Source organism: Salvelinus sp. IW2-2015, linkage group LG27 (assembly GCF_002910315.2).
Source record: "Salvelinus sp. IW2-2015 linkage group LG27, ASM291031v2, whole genome shotgun sequence".
Classification (NCBI taxonomy): domain Eukaryota; kingdom Metazoa; phylum Chordata; class Actinopteri; order Salmoniformes; family Salmonidae; genus Salvelinus; species Salvelinus sp. IW2-2015.
The window spans coordinates 10,743,470-10,757,710 of record NC_036867.1 but is presented as its reverse complement, the minus strand read 5'-3'; the positions used below and the strand labels follow the sequence as shown (position 1 = coordinate 10,757,710).

At 43.4% G+C, this 14,241-nt stretch overlaps 1 protein-coding gene across 1 annotated transcript in view; it reads right to left on the bottom strand.

Moving 5' to 3' along the window:
- The window catches only part of prex2 (phosphatidylinositol-3,4,5-trisphosphate-dependent Rac exchange factor 2), a 220,312-nt gene that overhangs the window by 19,233 nt on the left and 186,838 nt on the right, over positions 1-14,241 (bottom strand). The window contains 2 exon segments of the mRNA XM_070435678.1: positions 2,976-3,166; positions 3,439-3,505. Coding sequence (XP_070291779.1) covers positions 2,976-3,166; positions 3,439-3,505 — 258 coding nt within the window.

Sequence of the window (14,241 nt, the reverse complement as noted above, 5' to 3'; positions counted from 1 at the left end):
GATTTCACACGTCAGATTCCAAATGGCACCCTATTCCCTATTTAGAGCACTACTTTTGACTAGAGCCCTCAAAAGTCATAACATATTAGGAATAGGGTGCCATTTGGGATTACTGGGTTTGTCAGATTGGAATTGTTTAAGAAAAAAACATGTTATTAAGCTGTATCCTGTCCTGCGTCAGAGTTTGATGATATTTGATTATGGAAGAATTTGTTCCATAAACAGTGTTTTGATTTAATTATGAAGTTAGAGCAGAATGGTTCTGTAGTAGAAAACACTCAGATGGTTCTAGAAAAGAACAGGCTGTGGAAGAAAAACATGGTAGGGGAACCAGGAACCCGTTCTATAGAACCTCTAGATGGAATAGCATTTAGGGCGGAAAACAGGCGACAATAACCCTAGAATTGACCTGCTTGTCACGCTACACTTAGCTGCCTGTATGGGTGACTTGTGGCCGTTAGTGGTACTCGAACACACACATCCTCGTGTACGCATCTGAACGCACGCACAACACACACACACACACACACACACACACACACACACACACACACACACACACACACACACACACACACACACACACACACACACACACACACACACACACACACCACACACACACGGCTGTGAGTTAATAGGAGAGCAGTCACTAGTCTGACGGGGGCTTTCTATTAGAGCTCAGCCAGCGGGCAGCTCACTCCACAACACTTTATCACACTGTCATTCCACACCACACGCAAGTGTGTGTGTGTGGTGTGTGTGTGGTGTGTGTGTGGAATAGAGACTGACAGAGAAGAGAGACTGACAGAGGGAGAGAGAGCGAGGGAGAGAGAGCGAGAGACGGCAAGAGAGAGGAGAGAACGAGAAAGAGATAAAAATATGAAAGAGAGATGAAGCAGCAGCGGGGATCAGGGGTGACAAACGATCAGGATATTTCGTCCCCACAGGATGATGAATCGAGACAAGATCTGGCAGGTGAAAGATGGAACCTTATATAGGCAGCGTCCAAATTAACCCCTATTCCTTATGAAGTGCACTACTTTTTTTTGACAGGGCCATAGGGTTCTGGTCAGAAGCAGTGCATGATATAGGGTTGCTATTCGGAACGCAGACATGGAATGTAATAAGAATGAAGTAATTTGACCGTGTCGTTGACTTCCCGTCTAAAAAGTGCATATATTTATTAAAAGGCACTAACATCTCTTTAAGGAACAATGAAAGCCATTACTAGAGTATCCGCTTCATAACTATGGCAGAGGAAGGTATATTAATAGCAAGTTCTACACTGTGTTCCAAATGGCAGCCATTTGTCTGTATAGCACACTACTTTTGACCTGGTTCATAAGGCTCTGGTCAAAAGCTGTGCACTATATAGAGAATGGGGTGCATTTGGGATTCAGACCTATTAATGAATACATTCAATGTGGTTAATGGAGACGCATAAAATGTAGGGGGGATATAGAAGGCTGGATGGAGACAAATAGAGAGAACATAGTGTGTGTGTGTTTGTGTGTGTGTGTGTGTTGGTGTGTGTGTGTGTGTGTGTTGTGGTGTGTGTGTGTGTGTGTTGTGTGGTGTGTGTGTGTGTGTGTGTGTGTTGTGTGTGTGTGTGTGTGTGTGTGTGTGTGTGTGTGTGTGTGTGTGTGTGTGTGTGTGGTGTGTGTGTGTGTGTGTGTGTGTGTGAGGAAAGCCAAGCTGCTAATAACTGTCAGAGATTGACAGAATGTGGAGATATAGAGAGGAAGAAAGAAGAGAGGGAGGGAGAGAAATGGGGGACAATGTGAGAGGAGCGGTGACAATGGGAGAAGGGACAAGTCACTCTCTCTCTCTCTCTCTCGATGGAAAGTGTTACCATATACATTGCCAAAGCAAACATATAGACAGATATAATTTAAATAATGATGAAGCAGATAGATAACTGGTTGGTCATTCCACTGGCTGTCCCTACGGGTGTGTCAGGAAGCGACATATTTTGCAGCTAATATGCCACAAAGAGGTTTTTCGATATTGGATTTTCTCCTTTTCTGTTTTTGTTTCAAAATCTTTGTATTCGTTTTTAAATTTGGGGGAAGAAAATTGTCTTTATAGTTCTGGCAATGTAGGAAAAAATGCAGCTATGTCTCGACCCCTCTCTGGGCCAGGTTCTATGGCCATGCTGTGCTCACTGAGTATGTACTGTACATAGTCAGTGTTTTTCTCCATTTTCGACCAGTCATAGTGGTCAGATATTTGGCTGTAAGCAGACTAGCATTGAAGTTAAATTTGTCTTTCCAATACGTGATAGATTTTTTTCTTTGCTTTGTGATAATTTGGTTGGTTGTCCTGAGGCTTTGTTGGCTTGGTAGTGGTTAGCGAACTTAGTCTCAGGACCAGCTGGCTGAGGGGACTCTTCTCTATGGTCACATATTGGTATTTAAGGTTACAACCCTGCCCTAACCCGGACCCTAGCGTCGCCCTAACCCGCACTACAGAGGGTAGTGCGTATGGCCCAGTACATCACTGGGGCCAAGCTTCCTGCCATCCAGGACCTCTATACCAGGTGGTGTCAGAGGAAGGCCCTAAAAATTGTCAAAGACTCAGAGAGCATAAGAGGAGATTACCGTGAGTCAACGGTCATGTGGAATTTTACTGCGATCATGACTCACAACTGCTGGTGACGCAGCCCGAAGTGGGGGGGTCACTTGTTTTTTAATTATTCTAACATTTGGTGGCTCTTATTTAGATATTAATCAGAAGAGGGAATTGGCCTAATTCTGCTCTGCATGCGATGTTTGGGATTTTTCTCTGTAGCCTGAGGATGCTCGTACAGAATTCCGCATGCTGGGTTTCCATTGGGGGTTTGTCCCATTTGTCAAATTCTTGCTTTGTAAGCACACCGCACACTTTACTGCCACAAAGTGCAATTGGTTCTAATATTAATTTGAATATTTTCAGCCAGATCCCCTCTCTCTCTCTCTCTCTCTGTCACTCACCGGTGCACGCCGCTGTTGCACATGACGATGTGTGTGGCTCCGAGGCGAGAGCAGAGTTCTGATGCCACGGTAAGCAGGCCGACTCCTGACGCCCCACAGGCTGTATACTGACAGGCTGCCGTGCGACGGGAGGAGATAAAACTCTCCATCAGCCGATACAACTCCTCCAGAGCATTCAGAGGACGCATCAACTGGGGGGAGAGGGAGAGGAGAAGGAGAGGTAGGAGAAAGGGACGGAGGGTTAATACCGTAGGACTACTGTATCAGGCCCTGCGGTAGACTAGCATCCTGTCCAGGGGGTATACTTGTACATCAAGCTGCCTCGCGCTACAGAAACAGGACCATTGTGCCATGGATCATTCCGGCTTGGACAAGGCTACTTGCTATGACTGCATAACGTGAGTATCAGACCACGCCTCCACTGTAACTAACCTATGAAGATGGTGTTTCCGGATCCTCTTACCTTGTCTATGAGGGCAGCTTTAGGTGTGGAGCTGGGGGGAAGGTTGGACTTATCCAGGTAGAAAGCCCTGTAGAGAGGAACACAGGAAGGTTAGACAATGCTGCTCCCTAGCATGACAATGGTTTTAGCTAATGATAAACAATGTTTAACGGACTATTCATGAGGTTAGGGTAAGCCCTCCACACTATGGCACCCATAGTTCAGCAACACAGTAGCCCTACGCGTTATGCCACATCCTTTGCACCAATTTATTTGACCTTTATTTGACCAATAGGTCAGACTCAGTAGCAGCAGATCAGACCGGCCCAGGCCCTGCTCTGCAAAGCAGGGAAAATAGGGCAGCAGTCCATCAAGTGTTTGTTTTGGAGCTGGGTGGTGTGGTACATCAAATCCTCTGACTAACCCAGTCCAAGCTCCAGATCCTAGCTCAGCAGATACACAAACTAAGTATGTGTCCCGAATGGCACTCTATTCCCTATATAGTGCACTAGTTTTGACCAGGGCTCTATGTAGGGTGCCATTTGTGACGCAGACTGAGCATCTCATCTGGGCTTCATTCCTTCATTCATTCAATGAGCGGGAGGGTGTAGTTTCATAGTGTGCGGGAGGGTGTAGTTTCATAGTGTGGCCACTGGAGGCAGTACTAGCCTGGTCTCTCTATTCTATGGAGATGGCTGGCTGGAGAATGGACGATGTGTGTGAGGCTAATGGTGCTGGCTCAGCAGTACGTAAAATCAGTCACAGTCAGTCAACCCCCTCTTATTATACCAAGTGTGTGGAGGCTAATGGCCACAGGCAGATGCATATCATTCTGTGTGGTGTGTGTGTGTGTGTGTGTGGTGTGTGTGTGTGTGTGTGTGTGTGTGTGTGTGTATGTGTGTGTGTGTGTGTGTGTGTCTTATCATATTGTGCCAAATATGCCTCAAGCTATGAATCAAGGCAGGAACTACAACTATCTACAACCATCACAGCCTCAAGCATTGGAGAGACACACACACACACCACACACACACACACACGCACACACACACACACACCACACAGAATGATATGCATCTGCCTGTGGCCATTAGCCTCCTATCCTGCATCTAAGAATCTTCAGTTGGCGATATGCGATATCCTCTCTGCTAGCCAAAGTATTGTTATTCATATACTGGATAGAGACATATCCCTGCAGATTCTGCAGATTCCTATTGACATATTTCCTAGTGTTTAGGCTTGAGGGTAAACAGAAAAGTGTAATGCCAGGGATATTGTTCATACTGCTGACAATAAAAGCTAATCCATTAATGTTCAGTTTAGTCTGCCCAGTACATGTATGAGTCCCAACTATTCCCTATTTAGTGCACTACTTTAGACCAGGGTCCATTGGGAATAGGGTACCATTTGGGATTGCAGACAGACTGCCTTGACGTTTATTATCACAATGCTATTTTTGCCTGACACATTAAAACAGTTATGGTTCAGGATTTAATAACGCTGTAAATCAGTACTGGCAGGGTGGGGAGATCAAGTTTATTCTACAAACACAAACCGGGGTTTCCGTTAGGAAAAGTTGGCGCTGGACAAGTGACCGGGAATATTTTTATTTATCGGACATTTAAGCTATTTACCAGTCATCGATATGCATTGGGTACGTAACCCATTAGGCTGTCCGTCCACCCACGCAGCCAGCGCCTTCCATAAACGACGGATATTGGCTAAATGAGCCATATTTACGTGTCCTTAAAAACAGCCTATAACTAATTACAAAAACACTATTTCCATCTGTAGCGTATGCAAAACTTTAAAGCATATTTTTCCCCATGATTTTTACCCTTCCTAAAACAATAATTGTCCACCACACTGTTCAGCTTTTAGAGATATGAGCACTAAATGCATTAGGGCACTGCATAGGCCTATTGGCTTAGGCGTCCACTGTATTAGGTATATTCATTTTTGGGGGTCAAAAAATGTAAAAGGAAGAGAAGCTTAGCCCCAGAGAGAGAGATAAGAGATATGCCGGCGGCTTGCTACGACACGACATGCATTTCAGATAGGCTACTGCGTCTGCTTTAGAGATATAGGAGTACAGAAGAAGGCTAATTCGTACATTTTTTATTTGAATATTTTTTATAAAGATAAGCATTTTATTGTTAGATTATAGGAGTAACTCCAGTAGGCCAAAAACATTCAACTGTTGGAGTCAGTCGGAGCGCCTCTGCGCACTGCCTCGTATCATAGGCCTGCAGTACAATAGGCTAATAGCCACACCACACCGAACCTTCAAAAAGTTTCTAAACTTTATTAGGGTAATATCAAAAGTAAATCAAGCCATTGTTTATAGAGAAAGTACGAGCAGGATATTATATTCCGGAAAACACAACATTATAGTTGGAACTTAATTTGGCCAAAGAAATGGCTCAACGGAATTAAACAAAACACTTGCAAACTGGTTTAAACCTTCACAGCTTATATTGCAGTAATTACCAAGAAAGGCTAGTGCCTACCGTACCTAACATATTAATGACTAATTATATTTATTTTACAACAGGCACACAATTAAAAAGACAAATCAAACTTAATTTAGCCAATGAAAACGTCTCAACAGAATGAAAAAAAACTACGTTTTGCATATGTAGCCCTTTCTTGTCAAATGTCCTAGTGGCCTCAGTGGTGGAATGTTATTCATATTTTTCATATTTTAAATATTTTTTCTTTTTTTTACGCAGAAAATCCAGTGTTTACGCAGAAAATCCAGTGTTTCTATATAAACCGGTTTTGTTATATTTCAGTCTTCTGTGATGTATATAAAGTGTAATATTGGGATGCAAATACAAAATTGAATACATTTCAACGTACATTATATCTGACATGATACAGGTGTCTTATTTTTGTTAAGCCCATAACCATGTGTGTGAGGTGTATACTTTTGTTTCAAAGTAGATTTGTTTAAGACTACCAAGAAACACTCTGTGTGGCCCTGATTGAGCCCACTGCAGTAACAGGTTTTAAAGAACTGGCTTGGATTAATAAATAGCCCTACAATAATATACAATAATAATAATAATAATACGTGTAAAACAAATGACTATAAATACAAAAAAATCTATTAAAGTTCCAAAATTGCATCCTACCTGAACAGCGAGTTGCACATTACTCAATAGAAAAATTGAGTAGGCCTATCATCTTATAAAGTAATTCACAGTTCTTTATTAAAAATTATAAACTTGGCTGAAAGCAGTGGTATATGAGATCGTATACCACGGGTATGACAAAACATTTATTTTTACCGTTCTAATTAGGTTGGTAACCAGTTTATAATAGCAATAAGGCACCTCTGGGGTTTGTGGTATATGGCCAATATAGCATGGCTAAGGGCTGTTCCAGCACGATGCAACGCGGAGTGCCTGGATACAGCCCACTCCCTCGAGGCTTATTGCTTAAGTGTAATAGACTACTGAGATGGTGATTTTGTGATTCAAAATATTTTAATATGCAACCTAATTCAGTGATTGTCATGCATTGTGGGTAGACACTTACGCTACTGTGGTTATATTTCACTTTTAAAATAGAGCACCATGATTTTGGGATATTTTTGTTGTTCAATAGAGATTAATTTTCCTGCATCTTTACATGCTCTAATATCATAGGCTAATTTATTTGGGGCTAATTTACCACATGAGTAAGTGGAAACTCAAAACAGATCACCATGACTCATAGTAGCCCTGTACTAATCTAAAATGACATTTAATGTCCAATGTTGCAGTTGTAGCCTACCGCCCAATGAGGCCTATGCACTCGCAATGGCCAATCTGCATTTCGCAGGCTCCGTATCTCAAAGCCATATCAAATATCTTTGTAAAATTGTTGCTACTGAACTCATATTTGAGAGTTGAGAAATAAAAAAGTACTGTATACCTACAGGAAGCCGAGAACATCTTCTCTCCATCTGTGACAACAGGATAGCTTCCTTGCAATCAGAATACTTATCTTTCTCCCTAGGCCAACGCTCCTCTCTCGCTCTCTCCTCAGCAGCAGGGCAGCCCTGGATAATTTGGCAGGCTACAATTGTATTTATCGGCCAAAAGCCGTCAATTACCGGCAAACGGAAGCCCTGGCACACAACACAGTTACATCATCGGCACCATAGCATTATCCTTTAACTTGCAGTCTCCCAAAGCTAAATGACTATGAGGGGAGTTTACTATTGGTTCAGGCAGAGTTAACGGTCCATGTAATTGGTTCAACACTGGCTTATCATTCACAAAATGCTTGAGATAGCGCAGGAGTTATGCTGAGCTTTCGGCTAGAAACGTTATTCACTTCAATCCCCCCCATCTCACCCTCCATAAACCGTTTGCAAGCACATATAATGGCTTAGGGTCCATAACGAACATTAATCATATAAAAGGGTTGCCGGGTGGTTCTCTGCAAATTCCTATTTGCTAAATATTAGTTTTTCTCATTCAGACTCATGCTGTTTGCACTTGGTAACTATAGTGTGTGTGTGTGTGTGTGTGTGTGTGTGTGTGTGTGTGTGTGTGTGTGTGTGTGTGTGTNTGTGTGTGTGTGTGTGTGTGTGTGTGTGTGTGTGCGTGTGCATGCACAAAGAGATGTGTGCGGACAAACAAAAAGGCTGGAGTGCATCAAAGCCAGTATCCTCCTTACATTATCCAAGGAGCGATGACAAAAAAAATTTAAACTTTAATCTTGCTCCATAAATACTTTGACTTCATATTGTAGGCATTAAAACTATGTTTTACTAGCATAAAACAAAATGAAATTCAACAAGACAATAACACTCAAAAGTTACCCCATAAAAGTTCTAAATATAGGCCCTGCTACAGGCCTGCTATGCATCTTACCATTTAGTCCCTACACCACAACCCATTCACACTCCAATATCTCTCTTTCTGTCCAATAACATTTTATCACACAAAACTGGTCTGCCCAAATGGCACCCTATTCCCTGCATAGTGCACAACTTTTGACCAGGAACCCATAGGGAATATGGTGCCATTTGGGATGAACCCTCTGTCTCAACGCTGCTGCTTACACTTTTCTGTTAAAGCAAAAAAAAAAAATTACATCCTTGTAGATGCATTTTGCCAAGCCAAGGTCATATTACCCACTGATTATACCATAGACAAACATACTGCCCACCATGAAGAGAGAGGAGCCTGGAGGTCCTTGTCTGCGTCCCAAATGGCACCCTATTCCCTATGGACTGCACTACTTTTGACCAGGGCCCATAGGGATTATTTTGGGAATAGGGTGCCATTTGGGACCTAATCCTTGATGACTAACTAATAATAAGGGCAAACTTTAGGTCAGGATGATATCCTTTGGGTGTTTTGGTAAGTGAAGCCAATTTAAAGGGACATAATTTGGTCAACGGATGGCAATTGGGTGGTTGGGAAAAACCCTATTTTGGGAATTGGAAATTATAGTCAGCCCACACATGCAGTACTGTAACTATATACACATGTTGGTACAAGGGGATACCCATATAATCACATATCACATTATAGGATCTCCGTGGGGTTACTGGTATGGTTGATGTATATGAGATTGTAAAACACGAGGAGCCCTGACATCACAGTTTCCTTTCCCACTGACGCTGGTGACACCCTCGCAGTTTAATCCACGCTCCTTTGCTCAATTCTGAACCCTTACGCGGAGACTGAATGAGTCTGTGTGTGTGTGAGTGTGATAGTGTACGTGTGTGAGAACATAGAGGCCAGGGACAGCCCGCCTCCTTGCAGTCTGGGCAACAGCTTAACCTCCCAGAACACTACGGAACCCTCTAGAGGAATTCTAGAATGACAAAAGACTCGTAAGTTTCCCACAAGGAATTCCATCCACATTCTAACCAGTTCCAACGTTCAGAGGGGGAAGCATTGGGATTAACAATGCCCTGTGTTCACTCTTGGGCCCTTCCCATTCCACCAGGTGGAAACAAAAGGAAAAGCCTTAGTAGCCACCTGTGTGTGAACTGTACAGGAGTTCTATGGGTCTACTTCATCTTGTTTGCTTCTCGGTCTACATCCCAAATGACACCCTATTCCCAACATAGTGTACTACTTTTGACCATAGCACATAGGGAATAGGGGGCCATTTTGGACACACACTTTGTGTGTGTGTGTATAAGAGGCTATTGGAGTCCTAGGGGAACTGTATGGGGCAGCAGGCTCAGTGTTAAAGCCTCCTCTGTAATAACTAATGGGGTACTTTTCCCACCACATACATTTTTACACAGGGCCTTAATAGAGGATTTGGACGGCAGCCAAGGATGCCCTATGGCTTCCAGCCCAGCTCATTTGACTGAGGCCTTCCTCCAAGGAGATTTAACTCTGTATGCATCCCATATAGCATCCTATTCCCTATGTAGTGCACTATATAGGGCAGTGCTTGTCCAGGACAATAAAAATGCCTACCGTTGGGGGTACTTGAGGACTGGAGTTGGGAAATACTGATATAGGGAATAGGGTGCCATTTGGGACACAGCCACTTTGTTTCATCTTCTCCTAACAAAAGGAAAATACTCCAGGCTCTTTCCCAGGCAGGCCACGCTCATTACAATCAGTAGGAACGGACTGTGTGTGTGTGTGTGTTTGAGGGGTTCTAAGGCACATATGTTTTCTGCGTTTCAGACAAAGCTAGCGTGGGAATCTGAATAGTGGCGTGCAGTCTACTGAGGCACATCAATGAAACAAACAGAGCTGAAACAGTGAGTCCAGAAACCCTGAGAGTAACATTACCATGCTTAAAGTAACTGCCCAGGGAAAATATCCCCTTTAAAAGCTCATAATCTTTTAACTCATACCCAAATAATGTAAACGCTTCCTATACTTGTATTTGTGGCCAAAGCATATATGTGAGAAAAATACACTTCAAAAAGCCCAAGTGAAACGTGTATTTCAAACAGACCGTTTCAAAAATGCTTATTACTTTCTCAGAGGACGACGTCATGTTTGTGGCCGAGTTTTCTCATTGACTGAGCTGGCCAATCAGCTGTTGACTTGTCATTAATATTTTTATTGACCAGTATACGCCCACATCATTCTGTTATTGGGGTACGCCCACACCATACAAACACAGAAACGCTTTAGGTTATGACCGTAACCCCGGTTCTCGGATAGTACGAGTGAGGTATTTCCCTCTTACTCTATAAAATGGTCCACGCAGCGTCTCCGAGTCAAAACAAGCAACATCTCTTCCTAGCTCATGCGAGGAGGGTGTTCTGGTGAAATACCTCACTCATACTACCAGAGAACCGGAGTTAAGGTCATAACCTAAAGTTCTCTTTCAAGGATTCGTTTCGGTATTTCACTTATGGGATATTCTGACTCCCGTATTGCCAGACGAGCTTATCCTGACGACCGACTGCCCTGTGCGACACTATCACACAAAATGGGCCCTGCCCCTCAGAAGATCCTACACGTAATACAGTATGCATCAGAGTTGGTGCAGTGATATCCAGTCTACTGTATAAAAAACTTTGCCAATGTATGAAGCCCATACAAATATCTTGGCTAGATAGGCCCTTAAATAAAGGCCAGTACGTAGCCATGCCTCTAGTGGAATGAGCCCACAGACCAGCAGGAGACCGGAGTCCCTTACTTGTATAGGCCAAAGTGATAGCCCTCACTATTATCCAGTGAGAAAGGAGTTGTTTAGTGAGCACTTTACCCGCGTGAGGTTTGGGCCCAGGAAACAAACAGCTGATCACGTTTTCTAAACCCCTTAGTCCTGTCCATGTACACTGCATTCAGAAAGTATTCAGACCCCTCGACTATTTCCACATTTTATTACGTTACAGCCTTATTCAAATGTTTTATTGTTTTATTTTAAATCATTATCAATCTACACACAATACCCCATGATGACAAAGCAAAACAGGTAATGTTTTGGTAAAAAAATACAACAAAAAATGCAATATCACATTTACATAAGTTCAGACCCTTTACTCAGTACTTTGTTGAAGCACCTTAGGCAACGATTACAGCCTCGTCTCTTCTTGGGTATGACGCGACAAGCTTGGCACACCTGTATTTGCGGCGTTTCTCCCATTCTTCTCTGCAGATCCTCTCACCTCTGTCAGGTTGGATGAGGAGCGTCGCTGCACAACTATTTTCAGGTCTCGCTAGAGATGTTTGATCGGGTTCCAGTCCGGGCTCTGGCTGGGCCACTCAAACCACTCCGTTGCGTTGTCTTGTCTGTGTGCTTAGGGTCGATGTCCTGTCGGAAGGTGAACCTTCGCCCCAGTCTGAGGTCCTGAGTGCTTTGGAGTAGGTTTTCATCAAGGATCTCTCTGTACATCTTTCCCCCGATCCTGACTAGTCTCCCAGTCCATGCCGCTGAAAAACATCCCCCCCAGCATGATACTGCCACCATCATGCTTCACCGTAGGGATGGTGCCAGGTTTCCTCCAGACGTGACACTTGGCATTCAGGCCAAAGAGTTCAATCTCGGTTTCATCAGACCAGAGAATCTTGTTTCTCATGGTCAGAGTACTTTAGGTGCCCTTTGGCAAACTCCAAGCGGGCTGTCATGTGCCTTTTACTGAGGAGTGGCTTACGTCTGGCCACTCTACCATAAAGGCCTGATCAGTGAAGTGCTGCAGAAATGGTTGTTCTTCTGGAAGGTTCTCCCATCTCCACAGACGAACTCTGGAGCTCTGTCAGAGTGACCATTGGTTTCTTGGTCACCTCCCTGACCCAGCCCCTTCTACCCCGATTGCTCAGTTTGGCCGGGGGGCCAGCTCTAGAAAGAGTCTTGGTGGTTCCAAACTTCTTGCATTTAATAATGATGGTGGCCACTGTGTTCTTGGAGACCTTCAATGCTGCAGAATTGTTTTGGTACCCTCCCCCAGACCTGTGCCTCAACACAATCCTGTCTCAGAGCTCTACAGACAAGTTGCTCTGACATGCACTGTCAACCGTGGGAGCTTATATAGACAGGTGTGTGCCTTTCCAAATCATGTCCAATCAATTGAATTGACCACAGGTGGACTCCAATCAAGTTGTAGAAACATCAAGGATGATCAATGGAAACAGGATGCACCTGAGCTCAATTTCAAGTCTCATAGCAAAGTGTCTGAAAACGTACGTAAGTAAGTTATTCCTGCTCTTAGTTTTTGTTATAAATGTGCAAATCATTTTGGGGTATTGTGTGTAGATTGATGAGGGGAAAAAAACTATTTAATCCATTTTAGAATAAGACTGTAACGTAACAGAATGTGGAAAAAGTCAAGGGGTCTGAATACTTTCCGAATGCACTGCATTTGGCCTGGCGAAGGAGTTTTATGTGCTGACTAAATGGAAACTGATAATTCTTCGTTTTTTACTCCACTGGTCTCGGGAAGAAATTACGACACCTTACTGTCCGAGACCGAGTCAAGAACGAATACAAAAGTATTAAACACCGAGACAAGACCAAGACACTCAATATGGGGCCTCGTGACCAGACTCGAGACAGAGACCGGTCCCGAGTACTGCAACACTGCCAGCTAGTGCTAACCGTTGCTGCATGAATCCCCGTGGGGATATCCATTGCCTCTAATGAGCAATCGGGAACATCAGCCCCCATGTTAGAGTTTGTTGACTCAGGTTAGGTTGGCATGCTAGCCTGCAAAGGAGACAGGAGGGGGAGGCTAAAGCTTCCTCGGCATGTTGCACCCCAATGCAAGCAGAACAACGAGTGGTGTCATTGGCGGATATCTTGTTTCCACAGGAGCAGAGTCATGCCGGGAGCTTCTCCTCGTTTGGAGTGGGAGATGCTTTTGTCGTCATAGCTGGGATGTTATGTTTTAAGTCATCAGAAAAACTATCGTAGTAGGCTAGTCAGGTAGCTAGCGGTTAGTGGGTTATTTCTGACGTTGGCAGTCTGTGTAATGGCCGGATACCGTTTCCGAAAAAGACAGATAGAAAAGATAGCTTGGTGTAGCTAGTAAAAAACTGGAAGAAGTAAACCCACAACATTTTGAAGCTAGCTAGCGTGGTGGCTAGCTTGCTAATGACTAGCCACTGTTTGGATACAGCTAACTCAATCATGGCTGGCTTAGTGTAATAAAGGCTTCTGACAATAATGGCTTCTGAGGTAAGTGAAATACTCAAATTAATACTTGAAAGATAACTGCTTTTTAACATACTAAATAAAACAAATATTTATTTCATATTTTAATTCATTATAGATCATATTTCTTAGAAATCTGGAAACCCTGGACAACCACTGCAAAACATATTGAGACAGTCTGTCAATATGTTTCCTTTTTATCAAAGAGATCCTTTTTATGTCTCTATCTTGGTTGGTCAGGGCGTGAGTTTGGGTGGGCATTCTATGTCTGGTCCTCTATGTTGTCCTTGTTTTGTATTTCTATGTGTTTGGCCTGGTATGGTTCCCAATCAGAGGCAGCTGTCTATCGTTGTCTCTGATTGAGAACCATACTTAGGTAGCCTGTTCCCACCTGTGTTGGTGGGTAGTTATTTTCTGTTTAGTGTGTGTCGTCACCTTACAGAACTGTTCGTTTGTCTTTTTTGTTGTTTTGTTCAGTGTTCAGTTGATTGATTAAAATATGAACACTTACCACGCTGCACTTTGGTCCTCTTCTCCTTCTCCCGACGACGTTCCTTACACAGTCAATGTATTAATTATGGGCCGTCCTGGCTCGGACAAGGCTTACATTGAATTGATTTGAGAGGACAAGCTACTGTACAGTGCCCACTGACTTGCTTGTATATCCCTTGTTTAAAGACGCATACCTAAATTACAGTACTACACACAGGCACAAGGAATGTAGCACCAGCTACAATTCTCTGG